This window comes from Nyctibius grandis, chromosome 15 (genome assembly GCF_013368605.1).
Source record: "Nyctibius grandis isolate bNycGra1 chromosome 15, bNycGra1.pri, whole genome shotgun sequence".
Classification (NCBI taxonomy): Eukaryota; Metazoa; Chordata; class Aves; order Nyctibiiformes; family Nyctibiidae; genus Nyctibius; species Nyctibius grandis.
Window position 1 is genome coordinate 12,325,679 of NC_090672.1, and position 20,605 is coordinate 12,346,283.

General features: G+C 66.1%; 4 protein-coding genes across 7 annotated transcripts in view; 2 read left to right on the plus strand and 2 right to left on the minus strand.

Moving 5' to 3' along the window:
* The window catches only part of RPL38 (ribosomal protein L38), a 326,451-nt gene that overhangs the window by 221,508 nt on the left and 84,338 nt on the right, over nucleotides 1-20,605 (plus strand). The gene's annotated exons all lie outside the window — the stretch shown is intronic.
* MTNAP1 (mitochondrial nucleoid associated protein 1) lies at nucleotides 56-3,194 on the plus strand. The gene is made up of 5 exons (XM_068413569.1): nucleotides 56-463; nucleotides 1,202-1,364; nucleotides 1,711-1,818; nucleotides 1,989-2,105; nucleotides 2,610-3,194. Exons 1-5 carry the CDS (start codon nucleotides 56-58, stop codon nucleotides 2,636-2,638), a joined length of 825 nt encoding a protein of 274 aa, XP_068269670.1. The 3' UTR covers nucleotides 2,639-3,194.
* CPSF4L (cleavage and polyadenylation specific factor 4 like) lies at nucleotides 3,552-6,515 on the minus strand. The gene is made up of 7 exons (XM_068413570.1): nucleotides 6,413-6,515; nucleotides 6,089-6,139; nucleotides 5,516-5,668; nucleotides 5,174-5,269; nucleotides 4,778-4,875; nucleotides 4,083-4,277; nucleotides 3,552-3,620 (listed from the first exon to the last, which is right to left on the minus strand). The coding sequence occupies exons 1-7, from the start codon at nucleotides 6,513-6,515 to the stop codon at nucleotides 3,552-3,554; spliced, it is 765 nt and encodes a 254-aa protein (XP_068269671.1).
* Nucleotides 9,101-16,190, minus strand: CDC42EP4 (CDC42 effector protein 4). Its single transcript, XM_068413356.1, has 2 exons — nucleotides 16,102-16,190; nucleotides 9,101-10,951 (listed from the first exon to the last, which is right to left on the minus strand). Exon 2 carries the CDS (start codon nucleotides 10,838-10,840, stop codon nucleotides 9,911-9,913), a length of 930 nt encoding a protein of 309 aa, XP_068269457.1. The 5' UTR covers nucleotides 10,841-10,951; nucleotides 16,102-16,190; the 3' UTR covers nucleotides 9,101-9,910.

Below are 20,605 nucleotides of genomic sequence, written 5' to 3' on the forward strand. Positions count from 1 at the left end.
CGGGGTGGCTGTGCCGGCGCCTGACGGCAAAGGGGCCCGGGAGCGCGGCGGGGCCATGGCGGCGGCGGTGCCGCCGGGGCGGGAGCTGTGCCCGCACTGCCACAGGCCCTTCAAGCGGCTCCGCGCCCACCTCCCGCACTGCAAGGCCGCGCCGAGCCCAGCCCCCGCTAGCGCCCCGGGCCCGAGCCTAGGCCTAGGCCCCGGCCCTGCCGCCGGGCCCCCCGCGCCCCGGAGCGGCGCTGGCTCGGAAGGAGCCGGCCCCGCCGCCGGGCCGGGGGCAAGCAGCAGGCCGCGGGCGGGAGCGGCCGGTAAGAACAGCGGCGCGGGGCAGGGGCTCCCCGGCGCGGCCCCCCGGGAGGCGACAGCGGCGGCCCGGAAAGGGAAGGCGGCCGCGGCTGAGCAGGGTGGAGGGTCCGGCCCCGAGCTTCGCCGCCAGCCCGACGGACGCCGCGCAGAGCGGAAGGTGGAGCCCGCGGTGCAGGACGTAGCCAAGTCCCTTGATTTACTCCCCGAGGAGGTTAAAGATGTACCCGAAAAGCTGAGTAATGGAGTGAAAATAGTGATAGAGAAGCACCGCGCCAGGGTGGTCAGGGAGAAGAGCGGTGCCAGGAGCAGGGGTGCTTCAGCGGGCAGCCCCAGCACAGACAGGCCGCCTGGGGAAGGGCCGGAGCCAGGCAGTGCTGCTGACCACGCTGGCACAGCCCAGCCTGACCCGCGGGAGGGATTAACTGCTCCAAGAACTGCAAACACGGAGACGTGTGGCCTTGGAGCTGCAGAGAGTGCGTCTGCCAGCTCAAAGGGGGGAAAAGGCAGTGGTTTAAAGGCAACAAAAATACTCAAACTTCGAGATCCCCCTGAAGCTGACTGCAGAAGTAGCCCTGGTGACCTCATTCAGCAGGAGGGAATAGACAAAACTGTGACAGAAGAGAAGCAGATGCACCTAGAAGTTGGTGTGGAATATAAAGCCCCTCTTTCTGCTTTGCATACCAAGAACCTCCATCTGTCAGGGATAGAGGGTTTCAGAGGTCACAATGAAGGGACATCCAAAAATTACCTAACCAGCATACAAGGGCTTAGAGAGAGCAAGAAGCAGATGGCTGTAGTTTCTGAGCCCATCCTGAATGCGAGGAGGGACACAGAGCTGGCGTTGCACCAGCTCTTGCTCCACACCTCCAAACGCCAACCCATCTGTCTGTCCCAGGCCTCTGGCAGGAGCACGCTGGCAGGTGCCGTGGGCTTGGAGTGGTTTCCAGACTTATATCCTGGTTATCAAGGGCTGAGTATTTTTCCAAGGAAGTCTTTCCAAGAAGATGTGGGGATCACAACAAAGACACCAAAGGGCAGTTTCTCAGAGGGACAGCAAGGTGAGAAACAAAAGTCTCTGCTGCCGAGATTTACTGCGCTGTCAGGCCAAGCTGTCCCAGGGGAACAGCAGAGGAGATGCTAAGCTGCTGGGCTTGTCCAGCAAGGGATCCAGGAAGGATCCAAAGAGGTTAACTGTCCAACCCTCCAGCCTGCAAGACCAATGGTTTACATTTTTATTTAGGTTTGAGTCAGGCTCTTACATGTTTGGGCTGGTGGAGCCAATTCGCTTTGTGGGAGAGACGATTCACTCTTCGTTTCTGAGCAGTCAGTTCCAAGCCCGGCTCTCGCAGCCACGTGGGACACCAGCTCTCCTACCTTTGACCACTCTGACTTCTCATGGCACAGGTCCCCTCTCAGAAAGGCGTCTGATGGATGTAAGGCTGGGGGAGCTGCCCGCCTGGCTGGCCGCCTGTGACTTTTCTCCCCAGGGGCTGCTTGGAGGAGTGCAGAAAGGTGAGGTTAAATTCCTGGCTCTTGGGGCAGAATTGTCCCATTTACCTGGTTTACTTGCTGCAGCCTGGTCCAGGTGGCCAGTCTGGATCTTTATAAAGGTGTAAATAAATAGACCCAGCCAGTTCCTAAGATCTGTGCGTGATTTGACCCTTGTATTTCTGTTCCAACAGCCTGGAACAGCTATTACGACAAATACATCAACGTGAAGAGGGGGGGACCAGCGGGGATCTCCATGCTGCTGGCTGGGTACTGCCTCCTCAGCTATGGCTGGAACTATCAGCACATCAGTAAGATTTCCTTCTTGCTATCCATCTTATTTCAGGAATTCTGCCTTTTGCAGCAGGTGGAAAGTCTATCTATCTGCCATTTATGTTAGTTCAAGCTCTGAAATAATTTAAATACTTCACAATTAAGACTAATATCAGAGCTCAGAGAACAGTATTCTGACCTGGCTTGGGTAAGCAGAGGAATTTAGCTAATAAAAGTGGTGATAACAGTTGCTGATTCACAGCTTCTCCCTGGAGAGCACGAGGAAGCACCAGGAGCACTTTTAAACCCTGCACAAAGCAGGGGGAGGAGATGTTCCAGCACTAAGCACCCTTTCCCTGGATTTACTCATAGCTGACAGGGGATTTACTGCTGTTTGGGGAGTTTCCCCAGCAGGACTTGCTCTCATGTGCAGCTCTACAGCACGAACAGGGCCGGCTGCAGTCAGTTTCCTGCTCAGTGTCCCTGAGCGTAGCTCTCTGCTAACACTGCTCTGTTTTTTTTTTTCCCCCCCATTTTTCTAGAGTGTCATCGCTGGCGTAAGTACCACTGAAGAAGCTGGAACAGCACCCAAGGAACAGTCACAAATCTTTGACTGGGAGTCAGCAGAAGTGCTCAGAGCCAGTGTCCCTACAGGGATTCAAATCAGCAGAGCCACATTTAGTGTCAGAGACAGGTTCTTTCATTGGGGAGGGGGCTGCTTTCCAGTTACAGAGGGCCCCCAGCTGCGCTGTCATCACTGGTGGGGCTGCCCAGGCTCTGAGGGAAGGACCTTTGTGAAGGCATTAAAGCAGCAGCAGCAGTCAGAGCACAGCACCCTATTTCTGGGGGAAGAAAAAATCCATTGGATGAGCTGTTGTGCCCAAAGGGCAAACCAATGTCTGCAATTAGAGAAATGAGGACAGTTATGAGAGTGCTAGTTGTAGCCTGCCGTCACCAAACGTGTCTGGAAAAGGGTTGGTCATGTTACAGGCATGAAGGGTAAAAAAAAAAGGGACAAGAAGAAAAAAACTAAACTTTTTATTGAAAGAGTGGTGCAGTAGTACTGTGCCAGAGGTGTTTCACCAAGAACTCCCTCTCACCAGCAATAAAAGCCTTTGTGAATTTTCCTGCTTGGTACTGTGTGTTCTCAAACATGGTGCTTCTTGCCCCCTTCACAGGGGGTTAGCCCACCCACACCCTCATCTGCACAAGCTGGTCCCACACCCCTTCAAACCTGTGACTGCCCAGTGACCGCTCCCGCTGCCCGGTCCGTACGCAGCCAGCTGCACAGGAGGGAGCAGGCAGCTGTGAAGGGTCTGATTTTAGTTGTGATTCCTCTGCTGCTTGTGCAAAGAGCTGTGAGAGCTGGTGCTGAGCAAAACCAGCTGGCTTTTCTAGCCCAGCAGCTGCCCTGGTAGCCATCTCGCTGGCTCCATCGTGCTCTACAGTGTCCCCCTTCCACAGTCCGTGAGGGAGCACTCCAGTTACTCTCCCAGCAGGATTTCCAGCTGAGTCCTCCCACACTCAGTGGCACGGTGACCTTTCTGTCTGCACTGGGGAGAGAGGGAGAGGCAGGCATCAGTTTTGTGCTGATCAACCCAGTGCTGGGTTACCACGTGCTCATTTTCACATCGTTTCCCAGTGATGGGCTAACAAGACCTCCAGCTGCAACAAACCTCCAACCCAGAGGGACACGAAGGGCTCGCTGCATTCCAGGGCTGTTCCACTGCCTGCCAAGTGTTTATTACCCCAGAAGTCCCTTCTCCCCACCACCACTTGCAGGCAGATTATTTCAGCCCAAGCACAGCCTCATTCCCTGCTGGTTCACATGGAGAGGCAGGCTCCAGGGCTGAGAAACACAGCCCAGGGAGAAGACAGACATCTCAAGTCAAGGAAGCTCTTTGGAGAGCGCTGTGGGAGTCCCCATGCCACGAGCTGCCCCATGCCATAGCACTTTACCCTCCCTCCAAGGCAAGATCATTGCTCCCAGGCCTCCCAGCCCCAAAAACACTCACCTTGAAGCAGGTGCCTCGTTCAAGCAGGCTCTGGGGACCCAGGGGGCAGCTCTTGGTGTCCCACAGCTGTGCTGGCGGGTGCTGGGTAGCACTGGTGACTGGTAGAGGTGGCTCCATGGGTGGCACATCCTTGCATCCATTCTCCTCGCCGGCAGCTGGATCCAGCTGTACCAGCCCCCGAGGACAGCCAGCTCCCTGGGGGGGACATGGGGCAGTTGGCTGCTGCTGTCCCACAAGCTCCCACCAGAGCTGGGGCAGAAGCAAGAGCTGTGGGGCAGCTGGTGCATCACCCTGATGGGCAGAGGCACAGAGCCAAAGGGCTTCAGCTCAAGAGGGAATGGCATGGGACCTTCTGTGCATCACCTTGGAGGGATCCATGCTGCTCGTCATCAGCCCAGCCTTGAGGCTAGAGAGGGGCGCAGAGGACAGGCAGTTACTCCCTGGGACATGGCAAGCGGTACCCCCAGAGCTCCCCATGGCCTCTCAGGGCATCCCCACAGGGACTGGGGCTGTCTCCTGCCGACCTGCTGCAAACCTTGTGGTCACCAGCCCATGTTGGACATGGGGAGACACCAGAGGGGTTCAGTTAGTTCAGACAAGGGCCCGAAGCACCCTTGTCCTTGACCCAGACACTGCAAGGGCCACGGCCACCACTGCAGCCTCGGAGAGGGGCTCCCCCCCAGCCTGCCCCGTACGTACTGCATGAACTTGCACTTGGGTCCTTCTGGGCAGAAGCCGACGAGGTAGTTGGCACAGAGCACCCTCCGCGTGTGCTTGTACTTGCACAGGGGACCTGCCACGCAGGGGAGAGGTTTCCTGAGCCCAGCTTTCCCCAGCAGCCCCCTTCCCCTTCAGCTCTGTGGGGTCTTTGCTGCCCCAAGCACAAAACCCCTCTGGACACCCAGTCCCACTCCCAGGCAGTCCCCAGGCAACTGTGGTTCACCCTGCTCTGGCTCGGTCACCTCAGAGGTGGCAGGAGGTTGGGCCAGCAGCAGGGTCCAGACCTCTCATCACCAGTGGGTAGGGAACACGCGCTGCCACGGGAGCGTGGGCAGCCCCCGCTCGCCCCAGCACCCATCCCAGCAGCTCACCATGCCTGCAGAAACCACGGTCATACCAGGGACAGCCCACAGTGCTGGTGGTGGCATCAATGTGCAGGAAGGGACAGTCCTTGTTGCTGCACTGGCCTGTGGGAGCAAGAGGTGGGATGATGGGTGGGACAACGCTCGCTCAAGCCCAACGCAGTGGAAATCACCCAAGGGTGGGCTGGGTGGGAGCAACTAAGGTGCCCAGGAGCACAGTGGCCCTGGGTGGGTGCCAGCAGCGCTTCTTCCCACAGACAGGAGGTGGCATCAGGCACTTGCTCCAGGCCAGACCCGAGGGACACTTGTGCTGGGATGGGAGAGGCTCGCTGGGGTCAGTCCCACACCTACCGAGCTTGGAGTAGAAATAGCACTCGGGCATCTTGGTCACGTCGTACTCGTGCAGGAACTCGCACCCGTCGCCCTTCTTGCAGAGCCCGCGCAGCCAGTGCTTGCACACCACCGTCCTGTCCCCGCCGACATGCCGAAAGGGGCACCGTGCACCTGGCCATGGCATGTGCCCGCTGTCACAGCCTGCCCGTGCCCCATGGCCCCACCACCACAGCCCCCAGCACCCCCAGCTCCTTGGCTTGGGACCAGCAAGAGCTTTCCAGGATGTGGAGAAGATCTGCAGCACCCTCTGGGTGCAGGGGGCTGGGTCCCCCAGGCTCTGCCAAGGTCTGGCTGCCCTGTCCGAGCCCTCCCCGGTGCGGGAGGGGTAGGAAAACCATCCAAAGGGCCGGGGGAATGGCAGACTCTGAGCAGCGTGAGCATTTCGGGCCAAAAACCTGCCAACCCTCTGGCCACAGAGCGATCTGCCACGGGTGTGGGTGGGTTGGGGAGCAGAGCGGGGCCCCAGCCAGCTCCCTGGTGTCCCCAGGACCTTGCAGGGTGGGGTTGGTCCCGTCCCTTTGCAGCACTCACCCTTGGTGCACAGCCCTCGGTGGAAGAACTCGCAGACGGCCGCCCCCAGCTCTGCAAGGGAAAGCAGGGCAGGGAGAACTTCACCCACCAGCCAGGACCACCATGCCATCAAGGGCAGGAGCATCTCAGCCCCCCCAAAGCTGTGCCATCACCAGGGGAGCAATGCCCAGAGCCAGCCTGGCCCAGTAACACTGGGAGGAGGCAGGACCTGGGCAGTGTGGTGTGCACAGCAAGAGCCAGAAGCACCAGCGAGGAGGAGAACCCCAACACCCCCTGCACCCTGCCACCCTCCAAGGATACCACAGGACCCTGTCCCCAACTTACTGTCCATACCCGGGAAGGGCAGGGGCTCAGCTCCTCGCTGCTGCTCCACATCAGCTTCCAAATCAAACCTGATCTTCTCCACACCAGCCACCAGCTCCTGCATCCCCCCTGCTCCGGCAAGAGGCACCCCCAGCCCAGCACAGGCAGGGGAGCAGGCAGGGGAGCAGGCAGGGGAGCAGGCAGGGGAGCAGGCAGGGGAGCAGGCAGGGGAGCAGGCAGGGGAGCAGGGCTGCAAAGGGGCTACCCAAGGAAAGCACAGGTCACCCAAGGGAGCACCACGCTCTCCAGGTCCCTGCAGCCAGCCTGGGCCCCAGCAGCACTCCAAAACCCTCCTCCTCCCTGAGCTAGAGTAAAACCAACCCAGGCTGCAGCCCCGAGCGCTCCATTTAAAGCGAAGCTGCCCACATCTGATCTCAATTTGCAGCCGTGGTTGCCTGGTGCCGCAGCCCAGCTGCGCGGAGCTCAGCCCCTGGCCCCCATCCATCCCCCCTAATTGCACCCACAGCTGCTTTTCCTCCAGCCAGGGGCAGAGCAGCTGCCCCCCATCTCCCCAGGAGCAGCAGGGTCTGCTGGGGCTGGCGCTGAGCTGGGTTAACCCCCCCTCACCCTGGGGCTGCTGCTCAGCCTCCCACAGCGCCGAACTGGGCTGTAACTGGGCTCAGGGACGGATCCTGCGGGGTTTTTGTGGTGCTTTGAGCATTGCTGGGTGCACAGCAGCACCATCCCCAGCCCCGCTCTCTGGTGCTTGGTGCCCAGCAGGACAGACCCACGTCCCTGGGCTCTTGGTGGGGACAGCCAGGTCACACCTCGCACCCTGATGAGAAGCCCCTTCTATCCCCGCTGCTGGGCAGGGCTGCAGCAGCACGTGCTGGGCACGACCACGGTGCCACGCTGCTTCCCAGGGCTGCTGGGTGCCCACCCAGAAGAGACCACACAGCCCCTGGGTTCAGCCGAACGCTCCGTCCCTGCTCCATCACGCGGCTCCCGCAGCCCCGGCACACGCCTGGAGCGACGTGGCCTGACACATCGGGGATGGAGACCTGCTCCCATTCTGTCACTAGCTATAAACGCACTGGACCGGCGCTGCCTGCGGGTGCTGTGCACCGAGCCGGCACCCAGCGGTCACACCGCCTGCGTCCCGTGCACACGCCGGGTCCCGCGCCGAGATGTTCGCCCCGTGCTGTGCAGATGGAGGCGTTTGGGGAGACCGTGGGTGCAGCCCGGCCGAGCTGCCCTCCCCTGCAGCAGGCATGGTGGGACACCGCTGGCATCGCGGCGTGACTCCCTGCTAGCCCAGGACGCGTTGCACTGGCCCCGTGCTTGTCGCTCGCAGCCTGCCAGGGCCACCGTCCTGTCCCGTGGAGCGGGGCCGTGTCCCGTGCGCGCTCAGCGAGCCGGCACGCGCTTTCTGCCCCGTCAGCTCGCGGCAGCGCGGTGCTGCCGAGCGCGAGGCTGGAGCCGACAGGCGTCACAACGATCCTGATCACCAAGTGACAGTCGCAGGCAGCCGGCGAGGCCCCAAGAAACAAGGGAACAAGGGGACCCTGGGACAGGGTGCAGACCCCGGTGACCTGCCCTGCCCCGCTGCTTTGCATCAGAGTAAGGGACAAGAGGAGCCGGGTCCCCCCCAGCAGCCTGGGGACCTCCCAGGAGACAGGGACCAGGACCATCGGCTCAGGGCAGGGGCAGGGGGCTGCGGCCCCGGGACCGTGGCACGGGGGGCCGTGCAGCGGTGACCAGGGCAGAGGCAGCCCGGTGAGCTCAGAGCCACCAGCTGCAGCTGCTGTTGTTCTCCCCATCGCGGACAATAGCCCAATGTCCCACGCCGCGGGGCCTTGGCGCGCGCACAGGACCCCATTGTGTCCCCACCGCGGCACAGAGCTCACCCCCTCCCACTGCCTTCACCAGGGGAGATCCCTCCTGGAGGACAGGGGCACCTCCTTTGACCGGGAGATGCTGGAAGGGCCAAATCCTTTCCTCCCCATCCCGCACCAGTGAGGAGAGCCTGGCTGGTGCTCCCGGCAGAGCCAGGCTCTCCCCCTGCTCAGGGAAGGGCTCCGGGGCTGCTCCTGGTGCTTTGCCCCATCACAGCCCAGCTCCATCAGCGGGGCCGGGGAGGGAGGGCACCCTCCGTGCTGGCAGAGCCCTGCTCGCACCGGGTGCTGAGCTGTGGGATGGGAGCGACCCACCCTGCTCCCCGTGCCAAATGCAGCCCCTCCATCCCCCCTCCCTGGGGTCAGCAGGGGCCACGGCCACCCCATGGGGCCAGGAGCACCCAGGGCAACCCCAGCCCTGCTCCCCAGCCCGTGGGAGCGGGGACAGCCAGTCCTGCCCCGCTGTCACCTTCCCCTCCTCCCCGGCTGGCCAGGAGCGGGGCCGTGGCGAGGAGAGCGGCATCTTGGCAGAGCCGTCCCTTGGCCGGAGGGTCCCAGCCCCGAGCCAGATCCGGGCAGCGGGAGCTCGCCCGCTTCCTCCGGCCGCAGGCAGCCCCCCGCGACGGGCACACAAAGCACGGCCGCGGCGGGGGCCGAAACACCGGCCAGGGACCAGCCGCGGGGCAGGACTCCAGCCAGGGACGGGCAGCCAAGGCGGAGGCAGCAGGACAGGGTGTGGGGGCACAGAGAAAGCCGGTCCCCACGCGTGCAGCGGGGCACAAACACACGTGTCCCCAGGAACTCAGGCCACCGCTGTCACTACCGTTTCCTTTTATTCTTTGCATTTGTACATACGTGGTATAAAACCCTCCTCTGCCCCCCGCCTGCACCAGCGCTGCCCAGCCACACCGGCCCTGCGACGATGGCCACGCAGGACCCCGGGGCTTGCCCTGGCTCCCACGGGGGACAGATCCACGCTCCCATCAGCATCCCCGGGAGCAGCTGGTGCCGCTCCGGCGATCCCCGGGCTGCTGGAGGAGTCAGGCATCAGGGATGGATCCCCCCACCCGAGGGACGGGGCTGGAGGCTCTCGCTCTGCAGAAGGTCCCCAAGGAAGCCGGGGAGCTGGAGCTGCCCACGGTGCCGGGGCCCCCTCTGAGCTCCAGAGCCAAGTCCTTCCTCACGGGAAATCTCCCCTCCGTTAAAACCAAAAGCGAGAGTAAAGAAAGTTAAGTACAAATCAGAGCGCAGTAAAAACCGTACGGCGGAAAAAAATATATATATATTACTAAAGGGGCTAAAACTTGGAAGCCTCGTCTTGTTTGATCCTATATTGCTTTAGTGGGGGTGGGAAGAAAAGAGCTAATATCCAAAATCCAACAGAAAGAACAGAAATCGAGTCTGCTTTCCCCTCCCGGGATGGGCTGGGGCTCACCGGGGACCGAGAGGCGTCGGGGCAGCCCCCGGCCCCGGCCCAGAGCGGTGTCCTGCCACAGACGGGGAGAGGGAAGGGGTGAGGAGTTGAGTCTTCCCCAGCACCACCCGTTGCAGCCCCGGGGGATTTGGCCCCGTGTCCAAGCAACCGCAAATGAGAACCAGCCCCCTCGGCTCGGCCGCCCGCCGCTTATACTCTGATCTCGTCGTCATCATCGTCGGCGAACGAGAACTCCTTGTCGGGGCGTTTCGGGGGGCCTCCCCGCTGGCTCGGTGGCCCGGGGACGGGGCTGCGCTCCTCCGGCCCCGAAGTGCAGCTGGACACCGAACTGCTGTCCCTGGGGCAGCAGCCGCCGGTGCCGCGGGACGGGCTCTGGCTTGGCGGGGCGGCCGCGGGGGAGCCGGGCAGGGCGGCATCCGCCTCCTCCTCACGGCTCTCCTCCGCCTCGGGGTCTTCATCCTCCTCCCACTGCTCCTTATCCATGATGCTCAGGACGTCCCCGAGCATGGAGGGCCCCAGGTCGATGTGGAAGGACATGATGGACTCGGCGTGCTTCATGCCCGCCCCGCTCTTGGCCACCACGACGGGCAGCTCCGTGATGTCCCCGAAGTCGCGCTCGTCCAAGCCGGGGCTCAGCGGCCCCGCGGCCGCCCCGTTCGGGCGCTGCTGCTGCTCTTCGGGGCTCCCCTCCTCGGGCAGCTTCTTGACGGGGCTGGAGGAGAGGCTCTTGGGCAGCTGCCCCGCGCTCCTGTCCACCTCCTTCTCGTTGAGCTGGGGCAGGGAGACGGCGTTCTTCACGAAGAGGGCCGAGTCCCGCAGCGAACCCAGCATGTCCCGCCGGTCACCTCGCGTCACCGACTGCGAGCGCTTGCTGCTGCGGAAGCGCCGGGACAGCAGGCTGGGTTTGGAGGCACCGGCTTCCTCGCCTACCTCTGGCCCAGGCTCGCCAGCCTTGCTGGTGAGGAAGGAGGTGTCCCCGAAGGCGTCCCCCGCCCGCCCCACGTGCATGGTGTGGCGGAAGTCCCCGAGCGGCGCGCTGATCATCTCGGCCGTCAGGTCGGCCCGCGAGCGCCGCTTGGAGTGGGCAGAGTTGGAGACGAGTTGCTTGAGGATCGGCATCGCTGCAGCGGGGCGGCCGAGACGGGGCCGCCGCGTCCCACGAACCCGGCTGCTGCTCGCACCCCGCTGCTCTGCGGCTGGGCTCCCACCGGCGTCACGGACGGGTCACTCCTAGGGGACAGGAGAGAGGGACACGGTCAGGCTTTGAGGACCGGATGGGCACAGCCCATCATCCCACCAGGCTGCAAAACGTGACCCCACACCCCCCAGCCGAGCGGGTCCCAGACCCCATCCATGGAGGGGACGTGCAGAAAGGCCCGCAGGAGAAAGACCTGGGCACGGGGGTGCTGCAGGACGGTCCCCAACCCCATGCCCCACATGAATGGGCACAAAGAGGGACGCAGGGCACCCACCGTCCCCTCCCTGCGCAGCCCCAGCCCGCCGGCGCGGGGCACGGCAGTGCTCGAGCCTCTGGGAGCTGCACGCCGAGAAGATGCCTGGGATTTTTTTTTTAATTGGAAGAAAGCAGGGAGGAGCAGACGCCAGGAGGAATTGGAAACAGACGGCAGGAAGCGTGCGAGGAGGGCGCAGAGCCCCTGCGAGGCACCGCCGGCCGAGCAGCGGGACGGGGGGAGCCCGGACGGGGGATAGGGCCCCACGGGAACCCCCCCACCCATGCTTGGCAGGGTGGGGGCGTGGGGACGCAGCCTTGCTGCTGCCCTTGAGCACACCAAAGCCCTCCACGCTGCTCCTCGCTGCACCCCACGTCTGGCTGTGCCCACCCGCCCCAGCCACCGCACCGTCACCGCTGTGACTCAGGGGTGGCAGCTGGCGGCAGAGATGACGAGGGCCCTGGCTGACCGGGACACGGAGAGGCACGTTCCTCCTTCCCCTGGTCACCTCGGTGCCCCCCCCAGCCGCCCCGTCCAGCCCAGCGCCCATGGCCCCGCAGGAGGGGACGAGGACAGCGACCACGTCACCGCATCCCGCACCACGTCACCGCATCCTGCGCTTCCCCTGGCGCCAGGCAGCCCCAGGTGGTCCCAGAGAGGCTGCCAGGGAGGAAGGGCTCGTGGCCGCCCGCTTCCTCCCTTCGGGCACCACTGGCGACACCGCGGCCCCGTGACGTGCACGGGGAAGGGACCAACGTCTCTCCTCTGAGCGAGCCTCGGGGCAGGGGCCGCATCACCCCCGTTGCCCACCCAGCCCCAGGGCGCAGCTGAGCGGCTCTGTGGGGTCGGCTGGCAGCGAGCCCCGGCCCCACAGCCCACGGGCAGCGCGGTCCCTGCACAACCTGGCCCCGTACCAGCTCAGACAGACACCGAGCGGGCCACAGCATCTGCCCCACAGCTCCCGGCACAGCTCCCGGCACAGCTGGGGGAGGGCTCCTGCCCCCAACCCTTCCCAAACCTGCCCCGTGCCACCTGTACATCCCCCGCAGGGCCTCACGCACGCTGCGGCCGGGCCGGTCCCATGATGGCAGGACGGACTCTGACCCCACGCAGGTGCAAAGTCCCAGGGGCTGGCCACGGCACGGCGGCAGCGGCCACGGTCCCCATCCACCCCCACGCAGGATCCCACCTCTCGGTGGGGCGGCCGCCCGACGCCGCTGCGGCAGAGCCTGGGGGATGCGCCGGCACACCCCGGGGGGTCTGGCCACGGGAGCCCCTGGTTTACCCCCAGCAGCCCAGGGAGGGGACGGAGCAGCCGTGCCACCTTCTCTGCACCCTCAAACCGGGAGCTGGGTGCGCTTCTTCCCTCCTCACCCCATCCGAGGCTGGAGCCCCTCGCCGGGACCTCTGACACCCCAGCTGAGCGCGTGTGCGTGGCACAGACGTTTCCCCCTCGCAAGGTCTCCTTCCAGGCCGGCATTCCTCCAGCCTCAGGCTTTACATAAACCAAACCCTCCCGGCGAGCTCCCCAGCTGGGCCAGGCAACCGTGCTGCTGATTTAGGCCATCTGGGGACTGTCCCTCCCTTGTATTTAGATTTCGGGGCCAAGTTCAGCATTTGCGAGATACCTCGCAAGCCTCGGCGAAGGGGCCACCGGGAGGTTGGAGCAGCCTCCCCGGCCAGCAGCTCTCCATCACCGTCACCAAACAAGCCGCCGCTTCCCCCCCTCAACGCTCCTGCCCACGAAGCCTTTTAAGTCTCCCCCCGTCCCTCAACGCTTCGCTCCCAGCTCGCCCGGAGGGTGACGGCAGCGCGGCAGGACGCTGCTGCCCGGCTGCCGGCCCCGTCCTGCCCGGGGGGAGCACGGCACAGAGCCCTTTTCTCCTCGTCTCGCTCAGGGAGAGGAGAGCGGATCCTGTGACATTCCCACTGCCGGCGCTTTCACAAAGGAAACCAGGCCAGGGCGGCTTCGCCACCGACCAGGGAGAGCTGCTCTGTAACCCGAGCGAGCCCGCGGGCAGGCTGGCAGCGCTGCCCGTGCCAGGGCAGCGAGCCCAGAGCTCAGCCAAGTCCCAGCGGGGCTTCGGGGAAAGGGGAGGCGATGGTTCCTGCAAGCCTGTGTCGAGGACAAGAGGGATAAACTGAACCAAAACAGCATGTGCTGCTTCCCACCTGCCCTCTCAGCCCGTTGGGACAACGAGCCTCAGGTCCTCGGGGACACGATTTCCCCTGCGAATGGGTGTTTGCAGGACAGCGGGGTCCTGCAGCCAGCGCGGAGGGTGGGACAGCCCCGGCCGGGACCGCGGGCCCTGATGGTGGAGGCTTCCCACAAGACCCCCCCCATCCTCCCCATCTCATCCCGCTCAGCACCAGCCACCCTCGGGGTCTGGAGGGGCTCAAAGAAAGAGGGTGGGTGGGGAAACGCCGAGTCCAGCCGCACTCCTGCTCCCCAGCTCGTCCCGCTCATGGGCTGGGAGAGCCAAACCCGCGGAGGGGGAAAGCATCCCGGCAGAGCACCCCAGGCAGCACCCTCCAGCCCAGGGATCAGCAGATGCTCTCCCCACCCTGCCTGGCGCTGGGGCAGGGGCTGCGCTGGACCGGTCGGGCTCCCCCTGCGCCGCCTGGGGCCAGGGAGAACCGGCACACCGGGGCCAGGGAGGGCACGGCAGCTGCTCAGCCCCGCTTTCGGGTGCGCTGCCCCTCGGGGATCCGGCTCGGGCGGCCCTTTGATGCCGCTGCCTGGCAGACGGCTGCCGGAGCCAGGGCATGGATCACGCCCTGCCACCGCCAGCCCCAGGAGGGGACCAGCCCCGTGTCACACCCTCGCGTCAGGCTCCCCGGCGAGTCTTCCCAGGGCCTGGGGGCAGACGGTCCTGTTAGTGCGGGCAGCCCAGGCGCCCCGGTGACCGCCTCCACCCCGGCGCGGTGACAGGTCTGGTCCTGTCGCTGGCACCGGGACACCGCTGCCGTTCAGCCGTGGGATGTGCAGAGTGGCCCCGGCAGCGAGCGTCGAGACGGGTCACCGGGGCGGGAGGCGACGGTCGGGTCTCGCCGGGGCTATCGGCACAGCGATGGGAGCCAAGCTGGGGAGCTCCCTGCCCCAGCGCCGGCACGCCGGTGCCAAAAGCAGAGCAGTGCTCCCCAGGGGACTGCCAACGAGCGGGAGCGAGCCAGAGTTCAGCGAGGAGCTATTGGGAGGACACGCCAGAACACGCACAGGACCATAAATCCTCCTGCTACGGGGCTCCGCAGGGCGAGGAGGGGACGTTTCCAGGGGGAGAGGTTATCTCCTCGCTGGCCCCGGCTCCGTGTCTCACAACAACAGGGGCTGGCCTGGGTCCGACAGGATATACCCGGGCTAAACAGCCCTCCCGGCCTCCGCCGGGCTCCGAATTCCTGTGGTTTCGCTGGGGTGGACGGGAAGTAAACAGGCCGGCTTCCCACGGCTCGGCCGCGGCACCCTACCTGCCGGCGGGCCCAGCACCCCGCAGCGGCCGCCTCGGGGGGCCCACGGCCTCGGCGGCTCTGTGCGCCCGCGACAAAACCCGGGGAACAAAGGGACAGACCGCCGCGGTCAGCACAACGCCGGCGGCGCCTGCGGCAACGGCGCGTGGCCGCCGTCGGGGCCGCGGAGGGACCCCCAGCACCGGGCCAGCCCACGGCACAGGGTCGGTGGCCGGCCCTGGCATTGGGATTCAGGCCGGCCTCGTTCTTCCCCACCCTGGACCCAAACCCACTGAACCTCCTCGGTGCTAAACCTCAGCTGGCCTCGCTCCACGGTCTCCGAGGGAGCTGTGTCCAAAACAGACTTGTTTACCGTGCACCCTGCGAGGGAGAAAGCCCCGTCCCGGGGCGCAGAGCCCCACGCTCCTGTCGCCGCCTCGCTCCGTGCCTCAGTTTCTCCCCCAGACCGCTAACGATCCCTGCTCCCTGTAGAACGGCCTCCCCGATCTATACATTCGGCGCTTGGAAACATCTATACCACACGCCGGGGTCAAACCGGGGCGGCGCGGGCCGCGTCCAGCTCCCCACGAGCCGCCGCTGCCCGCCAGCCCCCGGCTCTCCCGGCACCGGGGCGAGTTGGGGAGCCAGCCCCGTGCCCAGGCTTGCAGAGCCGGGCAGGTCCCCGCTCCCCAGGGCGCCCACGGGAGCTGGCATGTGCCACGCAAGGATGGCGAGCGGTGCGGGAGGGCTGGGGGGGGGGGGGGTGGGGAAGCCCTGACCCCTGTCCCGGGCTGCAGGAGGAAGAGCTGGCGGTGGATTTCGGGCGGCTCTGACTCAGCACCCGCCGGTGCCCGGCCCCGGGGTGCTGTTGGACCCGCTCCAGCGCGGCCAGGAGCCGAGAAGGATCGCGGGCAGCCGCCGCCCCGCCCGCGACCACCGCCGGCTCCGGGCACCGCCGCGCTCGGGAGCGGGGGGAGCCTCCGGGGAGCGGCCGCCGGTGGCCGCTGCCGGGGCGGGGAGAGCCGGGCCGGTGCCCCGCGCCGGGCCAACACGGCTCCGCATCCTGTTAACCCCTTCGCCCACCCGCGCCGCCGACCGGCCCCGCGCCCCGGGGGGTGGGTGCGTGTCGGGGAGGGGAAGGGGGGTGTCACCGCCGCCCCCGGAGCGGGGCTCGGGGCAGCCCCGGGGACCCCGCCCGCCGCCGGACAATAGCCGAGCCGGGGCCCGGCTGCCTCTCCCCGCGCCGAGCCGAGCCGTGCCGGGCTGAACCGAGCCTAGCGTGCCCCGGACCTCCCCCCGCCCCTACCTGCGCGCCCGGGACCCACGGCCGAGCCGTGCCGGGCTGAACCGAGCCTAGCGTGCCCCGGACCTCCCCCCGCCCCTACCTGAGCGCCCGGGACCCGCTGCCGGCCCACGGCCGAGCCGAGCCGGGCTGAACCGGGCTGAACCGAGCCCGAGCGTGCCCCGGAACCCCCCAGCCCCTACCTGCGCGCCCAGGACCCGCTGCCGGCCCATGGCCGTGCCGAGCCGAGCGGAGCCGGGCCGAGCCGTACCGAATCGGGGCCACACCGCACCCCCCCCCACTACCGCCGCGGCGGGCATGATGTCATCGCCCCGCCCGGACCAATGGCCCGGGGACACGTCACAGACCAGCCCCACACCCTCCATTCAAACCCGAGTGGGGCGGGGTGGGGGGAGGGACCCCTCGTCCCCGCCCGTGGGGGGTCCCGCGGGGGTGGGGGGTGTCCCCGAGTGGGGTCCCGGCCCCTCCACGGGCAGGGTGCAGCGATGGGTGGGGGGGGTCCCAGATTCCCACCCTCGGGGGGTCCCGAGTGGGGTCCCCGGGGGCAGACAAGGGGCTGGCAGCCCCCCTGGCAGAGCGGCCGGGGGCTGGGGAGGTGGGGGGCGACCGATTCTCGTTAATTCAGGGGATTTAAGGGCCGAACTGAGCAGCCGGGAGGAGGCGGGCTCAGCACGGGGCAGCACCGGTGCCCACTCGTGCCCGTGACACCCACGGGGCTGCAGCACCCACACTCGCCCCCCCACCGTGCCCCAGCTCTCTGTCCCCAGCCAGCCCCGCTGCTCCATCCCCCTCGGGGGGCCCTGGGTGCGTTGGGTGGTCCATGGCTGGGATACCCTGGCGGGGGCGCAGGGGGTGGCGAACGGGGTCCTGGGGTGCCCCAGCTGTGTGACCCTGGGGATCGGGTGCTGCGGCACGACGCTGCAGAAGCTGAAGGTTTCTCATGGCACCGGTGCCAGGAGCTCCATTCCCTGGGCTTGGCAGCACCAACGCAGGCTGGGCAGCACCAGGCGCTTCGATGACTTGTCTGGCGCAGGCTCTTTCCTCCGTGGGAAGGGCAGGAGGCCACTCACGGCATAACCACAGCCAGCGGGGGCAAGCGTGGCACTGCGGAGACGCTGGGGTTGGCACGGTGGAGAGGCTCTGCCAGGCTGAGCACCATGGCCAAAGCCTCTGCCCACAGCCCGGGTGCCTGGCACCACCACACCTCTGCCAGCACCCGCAATCTCCTTCCCAGGCTGTGTTCCTTCCTCGGTTCACACCAGTGCCATTTTCATAGCCAGTTTGTTCGGCAAATTTTATTTTCCTTGCTTTCCATATGGGGAAACTGAGGCAGGAGGCAGAGCCCCATGCCCACAGTTGAGCAGGAGGCCCCTGGGAGCCACCGCTGGATGCAGCTGTGGTTTGTCGGTGGGTGAGGAAGAGGAGGAGGGTTGGCCAGAGCCCCAGCCAGCAGCTCTGCCCGCTCCTGTGGGGCCAGCGCGTGTTAATGACAGGCTGGCACGGCACCGGCGCGGCGCCGCTCGCCTCACCTGACGCTGTCATGGGAGCACAGAGCTGGCTGAGACAGCACAGTCAGGAGGGATTAACATCAGCTGGGTGGTGGGAGCCGCGGGGGAAGGCTCCCGCGGGCTGGCCTGACTCCGGCTGGGAAGAGCAGGCACCCACTCAACTCGAAAAACTGCCTGGGAGAGACAGCTCGGGCCACCCAGAGCCCCGGGCTGGATGTGGCCCTGGGGACATGGCAGCGAGGTCGGGGTGCTGGGAGGCTCGGGAGCGTGGTGGCTGCTTCGCTCCGACCCCTCCTGAACCCGTCGCTGGTTCCTTTTACTGCTTCTCGGCAGCTTTTGAAAGCAGAAAAGACAAAAAAAGAAAAAGGATTGAAAAGCACATTGAAAAGCAGGGCAGGGAGAAGCGCCCGAGCTTCCCAGCAGCCCCATCCCCTCCTCCTGCCGCCAGCGCCTGCCAGCTTTGTCTGCCGACGCTGCCTCAGATGCTGCCAGGTCCTTTTCCCGAGCCCCGGTGCTGCAGCAGGGTGTGGGGACGGCCACCCGGACACCCCAGGGTGCTGGGAACGGGGCATTGCCCCCACAACCCCCCCCACACCCCTCCAGCCCCAGGGCCCAGAGCTGGATGCTGCCAGAAACCCCTCCAACAGCCCCGCTAACCCCCCCCCGGACACCAGCGTGCACCCACAGACGTGGGGTTTCACCCCTTCCCCGTGCCAGGGGTGAGGGGTTATCCGGCAGGACCACCAGCACCTTGGCACCCATGGGTGAGTGCCAGGACACGCCGTGTGCAGGTCGCAGCCTGCCACGGTGGGCTCGCCGTGCAGCCGCCTGCCTTCCCCTCCCGGCACCCTCCCCTGGCTGCCCCATGCCAGGGAACAGCCTGGCACAACCCACCACCCACCCAGAAACCCATCGCCTGCCGCCCAGGGGACCCACCTGGAGGGTGGCTGCTGTAGGGTCCCACCACGGCTGGCAGCACCCATGGAAACGCCCCATCGTAGCCCAGCGCCGGCACAGGGACCCCTTTGGCCAGGGTGCCACGGCGCGCACAGGACGGTGGTGCCAGGACACCATCACAGGGAGACCTGGGTCCGTCCTCGCCGCCGCTCTCCTGTCCCTGCCGCCCCGGGAGGGCTCTGCTGGTGTCCCCACCACCAGCTCTGCCCACGCCGCCGGCACAGCGCAGGAGGCGGCAGGGCCTTGGGGCACGTGGGGCTCTGAGGATGTGCCAAGCCCCGTCTGGCCCCCTGGCGTGGCAGGAGGGGCTGTCCCTGTCCCCGCAGCCCAAGGCAAGGGAAAGGTGGGGACACTTGGCTCTGCCCTGGGAGCTGGCAGGGAATGGGGGAAGTCTGGAGGAACCCAGACATCTCCCCATCGCATCCAGGGCAGCGAGAGGGTACCACTCCCGTGCCGCCCCGTCCACACAGCGAGGTCTGGGGGTGCCTTTTGGACAGAGCTGGTTGTGGCAGCAGCGTGGTGAAACCCAGACCCAGTGAGCCCAGCCGGTCCGGTTGCATCTGTGCTGTGGGGAAACTGAGGCAGCGCAGGTGAGCGAGAGCTCCCGCTAGTGCCACGGGCACTCAGCCCACCTCTGCCATGCCCACACCGGGCTTTGTGCCATGCCTGGCTCCCGGACTGTCCCAGGGAGGTTCCCTGGAGCAGCGCGGGAGGGGAGCATCCCTCGCACGAGGAGCATCCCTCGCATGGGGAGTTTCCCTCGCATGAGGAGCTTCCCTCGCACGGGGAGCTTGCCTGTGCTGCTCGACTCCCCAGACCTGCTCTGCCCCACATCCCCCAGCCCCGGAGGAGGAAGGTCTCTCTTGCACAAGCCGGGACGCCCGGGGCTGGAGCCGGGCTGCAAAGGAGGGGCAGGATTTGTGCAGCCCCCCTCTGCCCCCACGCCAATGTCCCCACCCAGGTGTCGGGGCTCCCTTCGGTGCCAGCTCCAAGTAGGTCAGATGACTCACCCCCAGAAATGCCCCTCTGGGGCCACCACGATGCTGCTTCTGCCACCGCAGCGTCCCCCGTTCCCACCCAGCCCAGGGGACAGGCGAAGGGGGGCTGCGGCCCTGGGTCACACACCCCCAGCTCCAAGCCGTCCCAAACGCAGCGCCTGCAAAACGCTCCCTCTGGCACCCCCAGACCCTCGCCCACACCAGGGTGAGGGTCCGGGCATGTGCCCACGAGAGGCTCCGAGCCACTGCCCTGCCGGCAGCGGGGTCCTGTGGCAAGGGGCTGTGCAGACCCCACAGCCCCCGGCCAAGGGAGCTGGCGCCGGTGCTGTGCCAGCAGGCTGAGCCGCCCCAGCCCTCGGCTCCAAACCCGGAGGGGTGACGGGCGATGACACCCAAGCGTGTCACCCGGCTTTTCCTGCCAGGCCTGACGGGCAGAGCAGGCGGCGAGGGCGGCTGCGAACCACCCCGAGAGAAACCCCCCGGTGCCAGCGATGCCACGGGCTCCCAGTGCAGCGGGGTCGCCTCCCTCCTCCCCTATCTCACCCCTGGGTCCGCCTTTCTCTCCAACCAGACACCACTGCTCCGGGGTGGAAATATGCAGGGATACGGCCACCCTGGCACCGCAGCCACCCTGGCACCGCAGCCACCAGCACCCTCCACCAACACAAGCCCCCCCGCAGGGCAGTGGGACAGGGGGACGCACCCGCCAGCCCCTCCGCCGCTGCAGCAGGGTGACAAGAGACGAGACGGGCTGATCCTCGGGCTGTTTATTGGCATCTCCCCGGGGCTCAGCACCCGCCGGGCCGGTGCCTGGCTCACCCATAGGCACTGAGGGGGTTTTGCTACGCAGAGACCATCAAAACGGCCCCGGAGTCTCCCTGGCATCGCCGTCCCCGCGTGCCCTGTGTGCTCCCAGGCCTCTGCACAAAACCCCATTTAAAAAAAACCCCAAACCACCAGAAATGCAGAGGGGGGGGGCTCTGGTCACTGAGCCCCTGCACAGCCCTGGGGTGCAAAATCAAGGGAGAAGACATCAGCACCGCTTGCACCCCGTCAGGGCTCTCAGGGGGGGCTGCGCTGGGCCAGGCACAAATGAGGGGAGGAATTAATTGTCCCCTGGGCTCCCAGCACAGCAGCTGCCCCCCGTCTCCCAAAGGCTGGGGGGGTCGAGGTGGGGGTCTCACGTCCGGAGGTTTTAGGGTCGGCAGAGCTCCTCTTCCCCT

Coding starts and splice junctions, on each gene's coding strand:
- MTNAP1 (XM_068413569.1), top strand. CDS start 56: ATGGCGGCGGCGGTGCCGCCGGGGCGGGAGCTGTGCCCGCACTGCCAC. Junction 464..1,201: donor GACGCCGCGCAGAGCGGAAG/GTGGAGCCCGCG, acceptor TGTCTGTCCCAG/GCCTCTGGCAGGAGCACGCT. Junction 2,106..2,609: donor CTGGAACTATCAGCACATCA/GTAAGATTTCCT, acceptor CCATTTTTCTAG/AGTGTCATCGCTGGCGTAAG.
- CPSF4L (XM_068413570.1), bottom strand. CDS start 6,515: ATGCAGGAGCTGGTGGCTGGTGTGGAGAAGATCAGGTTTGATTTGGAA. Junction 4,876..5,173: donor CCGTGGTTTCTGCAGGCATG/GTGAGCTGCTGG, acceptor CCTGCGTGGCAG/GTCCCCTGTGCAAGTACAAG. Junction 3,621..4,082: donor AACGAGGCACCTGCTTCAAG/GTGAGTGTTTTT, acceptor CTCTCTCCCCAG/TGCAGACAGAAAGGTCACCG.
- CDC42EP4 (XM_068413356.1), bottom strand. CDS start 10,840: ATGCCGATCCTCAAGCAACTCGTCTCCAACTCTGCCCACTCCAAGCGG.